The sequence below is a fragment of the Harmonia axyridis genome, chromosome 1 (assembly GCF_914767665.1).
Source record: "Harmonia axyridis chromosome 1, icHarAxyr1.1, whole genome shotgun sequence".
NCBI lineage: Eukaryota > Metazoa > Arthropoda > Insecta > Coleoptera > Coccinellidae > Harmonia > Harmonia axyridis.
The window spans coordinates 64,404,502-64,422,981 of NC_059501.1; the positions used below are offsets into that span (position 1 = coordinate 64,404,502).

At 32.8% G+C, this 18,480-nt stretch overlaps 1 protein-coding gene across 5 annotated transcripts in view; it reads left to right on the forward strand.

Annotated features, from left to right (window-relative positions):
* The window catches only part of LOC123679335 (nephrin-like), a 176,586-nt gene that overhangs the window by 105,134 nt on the left and 52,972 nt on the right, over positions 1-18,480 (forward strand). For 4 of the 5 annotated variants that reach the window (XM_045616895.1, XM_045616903.1, XM_045616912.1 and 1 more), the window contains exons 3-5: positions 1,445-1,498; positions 16,852-17,046; positions 17,249-17,393. In XM_045616895.1, coding sequence (XP_045472851.1) covers positions 1,445-1,498; positions 16,852-17,046; positions 17,249-17,393 — 394 coding nt within the window. The remainder of the gene's footprint in view (positions 1-1,444; positions 1,499-16,851; positions 17,047-17,248; positions 17,394-18,480) is intronic. The other variant, XM_045616930.1, reaches the window with a different exon arrangement.

Sequence of the window (18,480 nt, forward strand, 5' to 3'; positions counted from 1 at the left end):
TTTATCAAGAACTACAACATATCAAAAATTCAGCCAAATTCACGGAAAGCCATTTCCCATAAGAAACGTGCGGGGTCTTTTCACAAATGATTTTGTTTTATCAAATGTACTTATCTCAAACATCTTAGCATCGTGAATATCTGTAAAATCTATTCGAATTTAAAGTAATCGTTCATTCGCATCATCCGGTTCCGGTTGTTCAGCTCAATCATATCAAAGAAAAAAAACGAAATGTTCGAGCGTTATATGTAGTCACAACTCAGCAGAAGTATCTGAAACCTGAAATCAATTAATATATTTTATCATTTATTCATTAGAATTCAGTTGAGCACACTGAGAGAAATCCATATTTTTTTATTAATGAAGCACTTATTTGGAGGTTATTTATTCACAACTATTACAGCAGATTTATATTTGATATATTCATTAATAGTTAAATTATGCATTCAAAAAAGTTCATTAATAAAGAATAAAATGTTTGTTTACAAGGTATTTGATGATATTTAATATATTTCGGTGATAAATTATTACGTTATCTCCACAAATAACATAAATTCAGTGTCAACAAATTTTCAACTGGTAGTTAACGAATATTTGCTATTTATGAATTAACTCTTACAGGAATTCAATAATTTATCCACTCAGAATATAGGATTTATTGATAATTATTTAACAATCTAACATAATTCTAGCGATCCAATCTCTGGAAAAAAGTTTAAGGTCACATCCCTCAAAGAGAAGCGCATCTCAAGGATATGTCCTTGAACTTTTCTTTTGATTTGAATTTCCTTTTTAAACATAAGATCTGTGTTTAAGGTCACATCCCTCAAAGAGAAGCGCATCTCAAGGATATGTCCTTGAACTTTTCTTTTGATTTGAATTTCCTTTTCAAACATAAGAGCGGCTTATTGAACGCCGCTTAGCACATATGTACTGAATTTTGGGTGTAGATCGTTTGTACCTGCTTATTTATTAGTGATGTTATTAACAACAACAAATAACAAATAATAACACTCAAAATAAATTGTTTCCTCCCTAAAACACTTTTTATGAAAAAGTATGGAGTTTTTCACACTTCCACACTGAATCTTTGAAAACAAATTCACCAAACCAACATCCATCCTGAATTTTTTGCCGGGGCGGCAGGACCCCGATTATCCAATATTAATTTTTTGGCATTCTGCAGAGTAAGCTTCTGTTAGGGCGGCAAAATGGGTCTCTGCCTAGGGTAGCAGTTAAGCTAACGACGGCCCTGCGCAGCGTTCAACGCTATCTCGTTCTACAATTTCGGCATTCTACAGAATGGAAATGCGAATAGAAGAATATCTGTTATATTTTACTTCGACGGGAAGAATAAATCATAGCGAATAATTGGAGACGTGCTCATTTATATCTGTCATCATTATTTTTGTGCAGTTTCCTAATTGGACTCTATATGTTTCAGGACTTAAAATTTCCGAGGATGATCGAATTCTCTTCGAACAAAATAGCAGGAATGGTAAGTGGTTCAGAATATATGATATAATTTTTGCTTAAGATTTTTTGGCAATGTTGAATTATTCCCATAATACTCACTCTTCATCAAAGATGAAGTAACTGAAAACTGATATTGCAGTGTATTACATAGGTAAACAACTTTGCTTCCGGTTTTTTTCCGGAATAAATAAATAATAACTTTATTTCCAGAAGAATGCAGAACACTATGGAAAAAGTCAAACAAAAACAAATCCTAAATAAATTTTAAACTCAATTCAGAAAGATCATGAAAAGTTCTTTCCAACAAAAATGATTTCAAACGCCTTTTGAAAATAACAATATTATAAGCATTCTTTATTCCATCCGTGACGTCCTATCCTATAGGATAGGACGTCACTTTTAATTATAATTAAAAGCAGGAATTACTAAATTATTTTGACCACGAGTAAAATATTGATGGTGATCGTTATTCTTATTGAATGTACTTTTATACATATAACTTAAACTTGCTACTGTTAAAATTAACGTGGAGAAATATATTATTCTATGAACTTAAAAGCAATGAAACACACTCGTTGAAATTCAGCTCAAGACTAACTGTTTATTTAAACGTTCACAGAAAAAAAAAACTATATAACATAGAATATTACATAGGTGGCGTTCGCAGTAATATACCACGGTATATAAATGTTGATTTATAACCAACAGCTACTTCTAAAATAAAAACTGATGGTAAAGTTAAAATATTATATGCTCCAAAGGAAGGTTTACAAGACGTTCTACTAGAAATCCCGGTCATACACCTGATGTTTTCTGGACTATGAATACCTCGTCAGCATCTGACGAAGCACCCCAGAACACCACTCCATATCTAGGCCTAGAAGATACTTGAGCATGATATAATGAAAGCATTTGCACAATCATTAAGACATCTTTTAGATTTCTTAAGAGGAAACTCCCACATTGCTGTTTCCAATTGAGATTCTCATCAACATCGATACCTAGAAATCGTACATGATTAACTCTTCTTCGCTCAATTTCTCTCAGATTTAGATTAATGTTTATACTTTTATTATAATTATGAAGAATCATCATCTATCAAACAGATTCATCTAAATTCATTGTTAAAAACTGGTTATACATTTATGATTCAAAGTGTTGTCCATCAATGGTCACTTCTTTCTCCCATCTTTCGAGCAGCGTACAAATCCGTTGAAAAAACTGATCATCTTCTGAAGTTATCCACGAATCGATCATAAAACCGGAAGTGCTGGTCAGCCAGGCCGTGTGCCATTTATCGAAACAAGTTATAGTCCGAAGGAGCAACGTCTGGAGAATACGGCGGATAGGGTAGGACTGTCCATTTCAAGGTTCCCAAGTAAGTCTTGACCATTTTCGCAACATGGAGCATTGTCATGCTGTAAAATCACTTTATCCTGTCTTTCGTTGTATTGCGGCCGTCTGTTTTTCATGCTCGGCTTGAACACATTAATTGTGTTTGATAACGATTGCCTGTGATTTTTTCAGTCGGTTTTAACAACTCATAATATACCACGCCGAGCTGGTCCCACCAAATACCTGGCATGACCTTGGAATCGTGAATATTCGATTTAGCCGTCGACGTGGAAGCATAGCCGGGATATCCCCATGATTTTCTGCGCTTGCGATTATCGTAATGAACCCATTTTTCGTCTCCAGTCACAATGCAAGCAGTTGTTCACAAGCAAACAAACGCTGTTCAACTTCTCTCGGCACCCAATTTCCTTGTTCCTGAATCATTCCCATGACTTTCAGGCGTTGTGAAATGGCTTTTTGCGTCACTTCCAATGATCCTGCCAATTCTTGTTGCGTTTGACACGAGTCTTGATCGAGTAATGCCTCCAATTCTGCATCTTTGAAAACCTTTTCTCTTCCACCGCCATGCTGGTCTTCGACGACAAAATCACCGTTCTTGAATCGTTGAAACCACTCTCGGCATGTTCCACTAAAAGCGGCCTCACCATAGATATTTGGGAGCAATTGATGAGTCTAAGCCGCAGATTTCTTCATATTAAAGCAGAAAATTGAAACCTTCCGCAAATGACGAGAATTTGGCTCGGAAGCCGACATGTCTACTAGAGAATAACTTCATGATGCGAACACAAATCGACTAATATTTCGATGGCGTTATGTTAACAAATACTTAAGCTAATTGTATGACATCTACGATCTATTTATTTCGGCTACCACTTACCGTTACAGCCATCTATTGCATAATGGCGGAGGAAAAGTTGTACACTAATCAACGATCTTCATTCGTACACCAGCGTTATACTTATATACAGGGTGGGCAAATTTCGATGTTTTAGCACTACAACTTTTAAACCAAATGAGAAAGACAAAATCTGATACCCTATTCTCGGTCTCTTTTTCTGAGAAACTAACAAGAGTAGTATTCATTTTTGGCCACCTTCTTTTGTTTTCGAGTTATAAGCGAAAATTGGAAAAATGGCGATGTCGAAAAACGTTTATATCTCTGCTAATACTGATGCTAGAGCTCTGAAATTAAAACATTATACAGGCACTTTTTCACCAGTGGCTTGCTCGTATTTTCAAAAGGGTTTTTAATTACGAAGCTATGACCCAAAGTTATGTTTTTTCGAATAGGAACACTAGATTTTTGTGAAAGCTTAATTTTTCTTGATTTCAAAATATATAACATCGTAAGATTCGTATTAAAATAAATAACAGAAAATGGTCAAAAACCTTTTTTTACTCAAGATTCTCAATATTTCTATGGTTTCAACTGGTGATGAGCACAGAACAATTGAGCTTTCTATAACAAGAGCAGTGTCCTTCCGTCAATCTGATTATTTCTATGCTTTTCACTTATTTCTACAAAATTCGAATCTATATTTATTTTATACAAATAGTTTCGAAAAGATAAACGAACTTGGAAAAAGTTTCCTAGGTAGCTTGAAGATTCAAATAATAACGAAATTTGAACCAAATTAGTAAATAGTATATTGTGCAACAAGTGGGGAAAGTCCAACTTTCCCCACTTGTTGCACAATATACTATTTACTAATTTGGTTCAAATTTCGTTATCAAACCTCTTTTTCTCACATTTTAGATATGAGTAAACAATATCGTCAAATTTTTTTTTTCGGTTACCCCCTCAGGAAATTAAAGGATCTACGCCCTTGACCCCTTGGTTTTTTCTCTACAATTTTCATGGCTTTTTCCCGAAAACCCTTTTCATTTGAAATACTCTAAGTCTAATATTTTAGGTGCGTCAGCCTGTACGTCCTTTCAACAGGTTATTTCACTTCATTCGATTGGAACCGGCAATAACAGACAGTTTGTTGAACATGCTATCCAGCTGTAAAACATCAATTGCAGTTGAGAACTTGCGTTTTACCAACAAATTAATATTCATACAGGGCATTAAGTGAAGTAGTAGTCTGATAAATACACATCCATTTCGGAGTTTCGAGAATATATAAGTTTCACTTCATTCTATCTTCAACAGAATGGATTAGTGGTTATTTAGGTTGATGAAGACAAAGAGGAAGTTTCCTTATCTGTGTATTTGTAGTAGGTATTACGTATAGTTTACACAAGTTCAGGTCATATCTCAGAGTGGTTGTCATAGCTACTTTCCGGTTGATTTGCTAAATTTTAATTGGAGTGTACAAAGGGCTTTCTGTATCATTTTGTTATGAACTTGAGGGTATTCTCGCATATTCTCAGACTTAATTTTGGTAGACGAACTGAATTAATGGATTTTTCATGAAAATATGAACACCAACTACTTAAAGTTACATTCTAGGTACTCGGAAAGTAGATTATCATGCAATTTTGTTGTTGAATATTACTCGTGAACCAACAACTTTATATCGAATAATAATCTCTAAGTTAGGGTTCAAAAGTTTAATTTTTCAGAAAGCTCAATTATTTTGCACACTTAAAAATTTTGTCTTATGTAACGTTATAAGAAAAACAATTTTGTTCTATTGTAAGGATTAGATAGATAGATACTTTCATTTCAATTATTCCCTCAGGATACATAAAAAAGAAATTAAAATGTGTCGACAATAGATAATTCAACTAAATTTGAATGAACTCAAGTCATAACTAAGCATTTCTCAATTTTATTTCAAAACAATCATTCAAACTATACACCTCAAGATCTATCAAGAATTTCTCAGTTTTTGACTTGAATTTTCTATAATTTTGTATTGATTTGGTATTTTGAAGCAAGTTATTGAAAATTCGTTTGCACTTATAACAAGGGCACTTTTTGGAGATAGTCAACTTGCATGGGAACATTGATATTGGCTGTTCTTGAAATGATGTGGAATTTGTATCTTTTTGAAGAAAATCTGCTTTATTTTTATGGTGATAAAACAAACATGGAAGTAAATAACATATACCGTTAATATTCCCAAGGATATATGATAATTTTTCTCCACATGATTCCCTATATCTCAAGTTCAAAAGTATTCTTACTACTCTCTTTTGTAAAATAAATACCGACTGCACTGATTGCCCTAAAACTCATTCCATATCTAATCAAGGATTCAAAGTTAGAAAAATATAGAATTTTTAAAATTTTTCCGTCCACAGATACATTTACTATTCTTTGTGCATAACAAAATATATTAGGTTTTTTCACCAAAGTTGTTTATATGTAGGGTTTATTTTAAGAATAGAATGTAATATGAAATATTAATTTTGGTTTTAGTGGTATTCATTACAGAATCATTTTTCAAAAACTCTTTTGTTCTGTCGAGTCGTAAATTATGGCACATTTCTGTTCCAACTGATTGGAGTTCACTAGCAGTCGCTAACAGATTGATATCATCTGCATAGTGGTATCTGATAGAAAAGAGACAAACCAGCTCAGAGCATTTCCCAGAATTCCATAATTCTCTAACTTGCGTATTAAAAGTTCCGTATCAACGCTGTCGAAAACTTTTGAAAGAGCTAAAAAAATTCAGCAGCTATTTGATCTTGTCCTAGCTATTTCAGAATATTGTTTATGAACTGTACGATTGTAGTCTGAACCAATCTACCCCTCAAATATCCATGTTGTAACCTAAGATCGAAAGTTAGTAAATATTCAGGGATCTACGTTGACATAGCTAATTCGAAAATTTTTGAGAAACTATTCAGTGAGCTTATTGGACGATAATGTGATTCAATAAAAGTTAGTTTCAGTTGTTCAGGGAATTCAACATGAACTTGAATCCTAACAGGAATAACCCAATCATAATAAAAAAGAAATACACAATTGATTATGAACATAATTATCAGACAAAATTCTCTTAAATATAAACAATTCACAAAAAATAAACAAATGAACAAATAAGTTATTTCTACATGAGTACAAATATATTCTTCCCCTTAAAACATCTTGGGAAATGTTGAAAGTATCGATAAAAAATTCGACAGTTATAAAATTGCATGATTCTTAAGAAAATGGAGTTGTAATACAATAATGTGTGTGCTCTTGGGACATAAAACAATTTTTTACCGTAATAGTTGTTAACAATATAACAAAGAATAGGTATTATTACAAGGTACACTCAACTTAACAATCATCACAGAAATTTCATCAATGCCATTATTATCTTTATCACTCATGAGTGCAACAAATACACAGAAAAATTGTTTCGATGGTGTTAAAGAATTCTGCAGTCATAATAAAAAGTTTATATTTAAAAAACCGATCAAAATACGAGCCATTTGTCAAGAAGTAATGTCTACTCTCACGTTCACGACACTCATTCAATCTAATACTAAAATTCCTGATGACGACTGGCAAGTAGGTTTGCTCCTTGAAGGCCTCCATTTCATGGCGAATATTTTATTTCAACTGGGAAACTAGCTCCACTAATGTAAACTTTATATCACAGGTAAGTGTTCAGAGGCGTCAGATCAGGAAGAGAGGGGTTGTCAATGAATATCATCTCTCCTAAAGATTCATTTGCCTGGAAAATGGCACCTTGGGATTTCAATTCATAGAGCTTTAGCTTTAGATCTTCGTACAGAATGCGGTGTAGTGAAAATCTATGTCCATTCAGAGCACTTGCTCGCTTCCGAACGGAGAGGTTGGGATCATCACGAACAGATGAATTAACACGTTCTCTTACGTTCTCAATAAACATGGGAGCCAGGGTTTCGGTTTACCTAGGGTTGAACCGGTGTCCTTAAACCTTCTTTAACCTATAAGTTAGGAATTTTTAACATTACAACCTATGATACAAGAGCACAAATAACAACCTCAGCGAAAACTCTGTCTTCCCGAATAGATACAGTGATTGGCTTGTATATTTTGTTTACATAATACGCTGACATATTTATATTGAAGAGCTTCTTCAAACAAAATATTATCCGTTCTGCTTTTTCACCAAAGTATACAGGGTGTTTCCTAAACATGCGGCAAAAATTCAGGGGGTTGTTCCTTGGACTATTTTAAGCATGTTTTGTCCTTGGATGATTTTTGAAAAACCTCTTTGTTTCGAAGATACAGGGCGAACAACATTTTTCATATTTTTAAAATTAATAATAGTTTAAATAAAAATGCGTACCGCACTGTGTTTACTAAGTAGGTACAATTTATTTTTAAATTTGTTTAACAACATTCCAATTACTAAAAACGGCCAGTTTTTTGACTAAAAATTGATAATTGCAGATGGTAAAGGAATACAGATTAAACACGGTTTTCATTTGAATTCGTTTTGTGATGTATTAGCAATTAACATTTTATCTTTGACTATTATGAATCGCTATACAAACACCGAGATGACTGACATGCATTTCATTTATGGACTTGCTGATGGAAATTCATTAAAAGCTAGGAGGTTGTACATTGAACGATTTCCTGGGCGTAATATTCCTGACAGAAAATTGTTTCACAATATTCATCAACGTCTGCATGAAACAGGCGCATTGAAAAAAATGGGGGGACCAGGAAAACCAAACACAGTAAGAACGGTGGAACTGGAAGAGAATGTGCTGGACATGATCGAAGAAGACCCTAGTACTTCTACTCGAAAAATTTCCAATACTTTGAATGTGAGTAATAAGACTGTTTGGAAAATTCTTAAAGACAATTTGTTATACCCATACCATATGCAACGCGTTCAGGCACTTATTCCTACTGATTTTCCCCCACGTATTGCATTTTGTCAATGGCTTTTAACCACATTAGTTCAAATTCCTCAATTACTGACGCTGATTCTTTTTAGCGATGAAGCGAATTTCTCAAGAAATGCAATAAGAAATTTTCATAACAACCATGTATGGGCCGACGAAAATCCACATGAGGTAATTGAAGATCGTTTTCAACATCAGTTCTCATTGAATGTTTGGGTTGGTATTGTGGGTGACTGCCTAATAGGGCCGATATTTTTACCAGAAAGACTTACTGGGGACGTGTATCGCAACTTTTTAGAACAAACGTTACCTCTGTTTTTGGAGGATGTACCATTGGCAATAAGACATGCAATGTGGTTTATGCACGATGGTGCATTTTAGTTTGGTTGCTCGTGAGTTTTTAACATTAACATACGGAGATCGCTGGATTGGAAGAGGTGGACCTCATTTATGGCCTGCTCGTTCCCCGGACTTAAACCCCTTAGATTATTTCCTATGGGGCCATCTAAAATCATTAGTTTATACCACACTCCAGTAGAAAATGTGGAATACTTGCGAAATCGGATCATTGCTGGATGTAACTTAATAAGAAATGATCCTGGTGTTTTTGAAAGGGTTCGGCAGTCAATGAGGAGAAGATTGGATGCTTGTATGCTGGCTAGAGGTGGCCATTTTCAAAAGTTTTTGTAGGTTGAGTTGAATTTTCATGTAATTTTTCATAATATAATGTTATTATCTGAAATTTTGTTTCCCCTATATCTTCGAAACAAATAGGTTTTTCAAAAATCATCAAAGGACAAAATATTCTTAGAATAGTCCAAGGAACAACCCCCTGAATTTTTGCCGCATGTTTAGGAAACACCCTGTATATTACAATTGAATCTGAAAACAAAACAGAAGAGGAGTAATAAATGTTATTGTTTTCATTATATTGATTTAGAGTTAGCGACTCAATTCAACAAAAGATCTGAAACTGAATGGATAGCTTGGAAACTATCATGAAATTAAAAAATTGGACAATTATTCACCAATTGATCAATGGTTTCTTCTACACTACGCTAACATAGTGGGCTATCAAAAGAATTCCATTTGAAGAACATACTATTACAAGGACCATGACCAGTCCTAAGTCGATTTTTTTTTAGGAAGATTGAAATCTGGAACTTTCTCGAGGAATCACTTTCATTTGATTGAAAAAAAATTAAATCTATAAAAGTTTGAGTGACTATTAGTCTGGCACTTCTAGTATCTAGGAGGTAAGATGCTATTATAAATAAGTTCGGGCAGAAATGAAACTTATCCCAATATTTATTTACTGCCACCTTTCTACAAATATAGGGTAAAAAAAGCAGCCTTCAGCTTTCGGCTTCGAGCTGTTACTCGGCTGACAAAAAAAATGTATGACTTTATTAAAATTCAACTAAACATTGTATTCGTTGCTGTTCTCAACTATAGATGATCTATTACCATTGCATCGTGGAAATCTTGGGCTGATTTAAATACTATAATGTTAAATGGGTTAATCATTCTCTTTACTGTTGCTTCCTTATATTCGGTCTTTCTTTCTCATATTGACCGCCCAATCTTCTACGCTCCTATACTCATTCAATTCATATTCTCGTTCGCAGCGAAAATCCATGAATATTCCCCAAGTATATTTGTGAATGTATGTTCTATTTCTGGGAATTTTTCTTCGATTAGCGCCTCAATATCTTGTTATACTTTGAATATACGCCTTGCCACTTGACAATAGTGTTGTCATAGTGATTGATAATTGCATTGAATGCAATTATCAGTATAATGTTGATATGATTGGGTGAAATTATTTCATATGACCCAAAATGATGAAATTTGATTGGTTGGTTAGAACTGTCAAAAAATTTTCGTAAGTAATTGCACAAGTGCATCAAAATTACCGATAATTTTGCATGACAGCGTGTTGTCATAAAAACTGCATGAGTTCATTTTCATTTTTCTCCAAAAATGAAAATGACCGAATGCAGTTTTTCAAAGGAAACACGCTGGAATGCGAAATTATCCGGTCATTTTGATGCACGAGTGTAATTCGAGAGAATATTTCCCGAATAAACTGTTACATTACTTGTCAAACTGATGTAGAATGGAATTGCCATAGATTCGAACTCTGTAAGATGCATAGAAACTATGCATCTATGAACAGAACAATTATCGCTGTGCAGTTTCGCTTCCTACAATGCAATTATCGCTGTAATTTTCGATAATTGTTCTCCATCTACATAGAATTTTTGACAGGAGGGAAATATTCATTGGAACATTGCGGTGTTCTTCAATTTCATGAATATGAGCACTATTGAACCAAACAAAAAACGGGAAAAAGAAGCAGAAAAAACCAAGGAAAAGCTGCCAAACGAAGAGTGCTGGCATCAGCACCTCATGAAGAACCAGCTAATTTTTTAAGAATATTATTCCTTGACTTCAATTTCATACGCAAACTTTCCAAATGAACCTTTAAATGCAAAGAAGAATCAAGTTCAACTCCAAGATACCTATTTGGGATTATATTATTGATTCAAGACGTAAGACCTATTTGGGATTATATTATTGATTCAAGACGTAATTATTGAAAGTTACTTTCAATTTTCTATATACATTTTTTTTTATTAATCAAACGACACTTCTGTTTGATTTGGATTAGGGCAGAATTGCTCCTCAAAAAATAATTTTCCATAATTTTTAGATCTCAGATAAAGAAACAGGGATGTCACACAAGTATAAATTGAAAAGTATTGGAGACAAAATCGAACCCTGCGGAAGTCCATTATTCAGAAAAATTGGGAAAGCTTTACAATTTAGCGTGCCATCCTTGTCTATAATGTTCATAATTCGTTATAATTTTGTTGATGAAACTTATTAACCAGAAAATATTTATTTGTTTATATTATGCCCAAAGACCATAATTTATTGAAATTATGACGAGGGGCTTAATTTAGTCAATAAGTACCTCAGTAACTTAGGAATAAAATCAAAATAATAAACTGACATGATATAATATAATACAAAATCAACTCCGTTCACTTCATGAAAAAATCTGTATGTTTCAATATAATAGAAATGCCGATTGTTCCTCTTTATAAACATCGTGTTAAACTAGCTTAATAGTTCATTAACTCCACACATAACGCTTATGGTTGCGTTACATTCGCACCGGGCAAATTCGACTAGCAAGTAATAAAATAATGTAACAACTTATAAGTTATTAAAACGTCATAGGTTGTTGGCACTGTCCTCTGTTTGCACACTAGTGAAGACCATACGTTCTAAACTTCCAGTAGCGTCAGGTTAGGGCGGATTGGACGAGCCACCGGATTATCTCGTTATTAATATGATTCCCAAATGGGTAATAGAGGAAATGAGTTCATGTTTTGTGAGCTACAGTCACAAATAATGTTCATGAATTACCCCACCTATATGAAATTTTAAAGTACCTGCCGTACATGTTTCCCATTAAATTTAATTTTTCTATCGTTTCCACTTACTGGCTGATGACACATGCTCTGTCCAGAAATTATTGGGAATTGATGATTTGAAAACATTTCTCGGAGAGATTGTCTAAAGTCTTTAGGTTGGCACAAATGTCTAGTGGCGAAATTTGTTGGGTTCAGAAATGCTAGGACTCCGAAGAAGAATTTTATCGGTCCCCCAAAGAACAGTATTATACAGGGTGAATCACCGCGATGGCTTATTAGACGTTTATGGAAACTAATTATAATTTTTTGCTGAAAATTCGCATGTTGGGGGTTTGAGACAATGATCTTCCTCCATAAAATATTTTCAGATCTCTACATATTTCAAATGGCACACCCATTATATTATTGCATCATTAGATAGCTTATTTGATGAATTTCAGTAATATGCCATAACTTGGATAAAACCTCAACAGTTCATGATTTAATGGGATTATTATTAAAAAAAATGGTGGCGATGAGAACTCACATTTTTTTGAATATTTCAGCAGAAAAAGCTATTTTCGAAAAAACATTTTTTCCTTTTCGATTCTGCAAATACGTAGTAGTAGTATAAGACTGTTAGCGGTTGTTTGAAAAAAGCTTTTGGGTAAAACCTCTCAACGGTTCATGAATTATTGATATTCACATGAAAAAATTGGTTGCGATGAGGACCCACATTTTTTTGGATACTTCTACAGGAAAAGTTTTTTCTGAATAACCTTGTCAATTATCTAATCTGCCAATACGTAGTATTATAACACTGTTTTCGGTTTGGAACAAAAATGTACAGGGTGTTTAGGAGGAGAACATGAACTTGGACAATTCAAATTCATCAAAACTCAGAATTTTCAAATTACAAACTATAATTTTTATGCTTTCAGTCATGTCTACGTATAAAAAGAGGACTACTTGAGCAAACCCTATACCTAAAATGAAAACTTAGGGTAGCATACTAGGACCATTGTTGTTCATGATTTATGTCTGTGCTCTTCACATTTTATATAGGAGATTGAATTGTAAATTACTGATGTTTGCAGATGACACAAACTATCTCGTTAAATAACCTTCCATAACAACGCTTAGAGATCATGTTGGCAATTTGCTGAAACTTGTAAAACAGTGGTATGGAGATCATAATTTAATTTTGAATGTACAGAAGACCGATTGTGTCATATTCCATAGTGAAAAACTAAATTAAATTTTCTACAGTGTATGAACATGGAAGATGATTATATTGAGGTTAAAGATTGTGTAAAGCTTTTGGGTCTCAGACTTGATAAATATCTGAAAAGGGGTCCACACATTGAAAATCTAAAGAGTAAACTGAATTCTGCTTGTTACACCCTTTTTATGCTAAGAAATCAAATTAGATTAGATATAATTAAGCTAGTTTACTATGCAAATTTCCATTCAGCTATATCCTATGGAATTATATTCTGGGGAACCTCACCTCATGTAGAGTCTATTTTCGTTATTCAGAAAAGAGCGATAAGAACTATGCTTCAGATGGGTTACCGGGAATCATGTAGAGAAATTTTTAAGTCGAATAACATACTTACTGTTTATGGTTTGTATATTTATAAGGTTCTATATTTTTTAGAAAACATAGTGAATACTTTGAAGTGTATAAATACTAATACAGTCCATTCAGGAATTATTGACATCCCGGGTGGCTTTGGAAAATCGAAATTAAGTTGGTACTGGCTCATTCAGTAACATTTTGAATTGCAGATTTCGGGTTGGCATTGGAAATGTCATTGACAGGAGGTTAGATTTCAGTTTGTTTTGATCGAAGAAATTTTGAAACTTAAAAGTTGTATCAATTTCAAACACACATTAATTAGTTTATTTGAGTATTTCTCACAGTACTGTTTGAAAAAAGAAGAAGGCAAGTCATTACAACCTGGATTATTAGTGGAAGAAAACCTGTGCAATACGATTTCACCTTCAAAGAATCATTGATTGATTTGATTGTTATCAAAAGCCGAGCCAAAAGCAATCAATATATCAGCCTGGATGAAATTTGACCAAAAAGCATCTGGATTTTAATCAATCAAAGACAACATTAAATAAACTTAATTGGTTACAAGTTCAAAACAGTTAATAAAAGGAAAATTCTTATTGATAAACAGAAAAATAAAATAATAAGTTGAGAACGATTTTATGGTGAATACAGAGAATATTTGCAACAAAATGAGAAATTCATTTATCTGGAGGAAACTTGGTTATTTGAAAATGCATTATTCAACAGTGGACTCTAGAAAGTAAACAAAATGTTGGATTTTTACCTGGATGTTTTGTTTTGACAGTGGTGATCACGAGGATCATATAAATCTTATAGAGAGAATTATTTTATTATTGGATTGCTAAACAAAGTCTTGGCATTGCATCTATAGTTTATTTATATTCTATATTGAAATTAAGTATTGTTATATTTGTTTTTTGTTCTTCAATGAGTAATCCAAAAATCTAATAAATTCCAATTGCTTTATAGAATTTTTACAGAGTATTTAATCGAAAAATATATTCAGAAGAGTAACTTGAAGAATTTCTTCACCTCTTACCCACTTGAAGATAATAATAGAATGCAATAACATTTTAAAATTCACAAATTAAAAATAATTTCATGCAAAAATGCTTTTAGTGAGTGAGTTAAAGCTGTTATGGGCAAAAAAATTTATGTAATTTAATAGAAACTAGTATAAAAGCATTTCAATAAAAAATAGAAAACTCGAGTACAAATAGTACCTATATTTTTCATACAAGTTAAATCAATCATTCATGTCATGAACAGTTTCAATAAATAGTGACTTCAGAAAGTAATTTACACATCGGCTGATAAATTGGTTCCAATTTTGAAAGTTACAGTACAACTGTGATGTCAAAATTTTTCATATACTAAATGGATTCTTTGAATTTTATTTCTGTCTTATTATGATATGGCTCTTCCATTCACTAAGCTACACTATTTAAATTTATCAACCAGTTTTTTCTGTTTTCTTCACCAGTTTAGACACCACAGTTAAAATGATCCATAAGAGTTATTTCATAAGAATTTTGCAAGCAGGTTGGTATCCAGTGTCCATCAGTAATGCAACAATTTTTAAAGAGCCTTTGGTGAAAAGGAATATGCATATTTTAATGATCTTCAATAGGATCTTTCATGGGCGACTCTTAAATGAATAGATATCTCTTCGTTGGATTTCCTTGAAATGAGATAGCATTTCACCATATTTTTACGTTATATGATCTGAATTTCAATTTATGAAATCATGACTGTATGCGTCCCTTCGTAATTTCGAAAATTCAGGATCTTTCGGATACAAAAATGATGAAAATAATTTAAACTGGTTATTTCTATGATGAACCATAGCAATTTTAGTGATATTTTTGTAACCAGAAATAAAGCCTCGACTAGACGTTCATGGCCTACTTCGATGTCAATAATTCCTGAATGGACTGTATGTAATAATACTAGGAGAATTTTTCCTTACAATGTACCAGCTCATACAACAACTTTGAGAGAGAAAAGTGTACAGTACATGGCCATCGGTTTGATCAATGTTTTACCACCTGAATTGAGAAAAGTTGCCAGCTTGGTGAATTTCAAGAGGAGGTTGTATGGTCTGGTATTGAAATGTGAGCCCTATAATTTAGAGGAATTTAAAGTGTATTGCAGGAATCAATAATTTGTGAATTTTTGTTTTTGATTTGACTTGTTCCAGTTTTATACGTGGTGTAATCTTTTGGAATTAATAAATTACTATTACTATTACTATTTCGATTATACAAGGTTTGTCCAAGTTTCCAGAAATTCCTTTGGGGCCAGTGAATGTATTGCCTAACAATACCTTCAGATAAACCCCGGTATTTGCAGATGGCGGTGTCTACTTCAAAAGGGACATCTATGGCCAAGCGTTTTTATGGTCTAGTTCAAGTGACTATACCTAGATTCGAATTTTGTAGAAATTAGTAAAAAGCATAGAAATAATCAGATTGATGGGAGGACACTACTCTTGTTATAGGAAGCTCAATTTTTCTGTGTTCATCAATAGTTGAAACCATAGAAATATTGAGACTCTTAGTTGAAAAAAGGTTTTTGACCATTTTCTATTATTTATATTCATACAAACCATACGATGTCATATATTTTTAAATCAGGAAAAATTAAGCTTTCAAAAAATGGCACAGAAACTGAGTGTTACCATTAGAAAAACATAACTTTGGTTCAAAGATTCGTGATTAAAAACCATTTTGGAAAAACGAGCACGCCACTGGATTCTACGTCAAAAAGTGCCTGTATAATGTTTTAATTTCAGAGCTCTATCATGTTTTTCGATATCGCCATTTTTACAATTTTCGCTTATAACTCGAAAACAAAAGAAGGTGGCCAAAATTGAATACTACCCTTGTTAGTTTCTCAGAAAAATAGACCGAGAAGTGGCTATCAGATTTTGTCTATCTCCTCTGGTTTAAAAGTTGTAGTGCTAAACCATCGAAATTTGCCCACCCTGTACATTTTTGTTCCAAAGCAACCTAAATTAACACTTTGTTCTATAGCCGAATTATTGGATTTTTTGTTGAAATATGTTATTTATTTGGAAATGTAAACATTTCATTTTTGCTATGGGACTATCACATTGCCAAAAAAACTTGTTGGAAAAATTTTTCCTCCTGTGTGTGATATTTCTTATGTCATTGAGTATAGCCAGTTCTTCCTATGTATTAAAATATTATTTATATGCAGATATCGACTCGAAATATTGTAAAGAACTTGGCAAGTATAAACCAAATCCTAAGAACTGCAAAGAATTCTACCAATGCTCAACTACTGGTTGGGTTAGAAAATCGTGTTCAGAAGGACTAAAATTTGATCCAGTAACATTAAACTGTGACCATTCTCAGAATGTTCAATGTGAAAATGATTTTAACAGGGGAATAAGTGAGTTCTAATATGTATAGTATATAATTATTTTGCATGAATTAATCCGGTCATTTATCTCATGATGATTTGCATTATGCTCTATGGTGCTTCTGATAATACTGACATTGTAATTCTGTAAAATATAATAGGTATATTTGCTTATATTTTATTATGTATGTATAACTTCATTCTTTTTACGATTTTTTTTCTACTTTTTCAGAGCGAAAATCCAAACGAAATCAAATAAAAATTGATGTTCTTGAAAAAAAACGAGCTACTTTGCCTTGTAACATCACTACTCCATCTTATGATGAGTCGATTTACCTTATTGTATGGTACAAGGACGAGAATACATCCATATTTAGGTAAGAAATAATTTACATATCACTTTTTTCCAATTTATTTTGTCATTCGTTCGGAACAAATCTACAGGGTGGCCACTTTTTCAATGGGATTGTATTGGTAACTTTTAAACCATAAGAGTTAGAAGGTCGGTCAAATGGAGAAAAAGTTGCATGCATAGAAGCATTATCAAGCAGTTCAAACAAATCGAGATTATCAGGGCCGGTTTTCGAGATATCATAAGAAAAGTAAATTATGTCATTTTGATTTTTCTTTTTTTCCCACTTTATTTCAAATATTATCAAAAAATGTTACAGGAATTTTTTATTCGACAGTAAATTATCCTCAATTTGACGTAATCAGATTTCATATCCAACGTTTCGTACTCTCTGGGCCACCCTCAACCTCATTTTTTTCAATACGGACCTGCATATTTTATGACATTTTTCGAAATAACTTTTAACGCTGAATTCAACGATATATCATACAATGTCATTCAAAGTTGATTTTAGGTGATTTTGACCCTCATCCAAATTTAATGGTGTGTATGTAAGAAAAAACAAGTCTATTAACGATATCAATGTTCTGACCCAAATTCAATCGAACCCAGAAAAAAAATCGAGAACTGTGGCTAGTGAATGGAATTTTTCAAAAACTGCTGTTAATAAAATAGTCAAAAGACGCGAATACAATGATTTTAATTTTGAATACCAAGCCTTGCAAAAATTATATCGTAATGATCTCAAAATAAAGTTCGATTCTGTAATTTGTTTCAACGATTCAAATGACAAATATAACAATAGTGATACCTCGCGAGAAAATGGAGAATGTTTTGGAAGGTATTCAAGTAGACCAAACAAGCAAATGTATAAGAAGTATGGGTTCCAGAACCGTAAAGTGCAATTTACAAAATGGTTGACATTTCGAACACTTACTTCATTAATTTTCATTTACTTTCGAATAATCATTTGATTTTTCTTTCATTAAATGATACTTTCGTTTAATTATTATGAATTGAAATATTTAAATGATTATTATAAAAGAAGAACCAAGAAACCAGTATACTGGTTTCTTGCTTTGATTCTAATATGTTCCATTTAGTTCAAGATG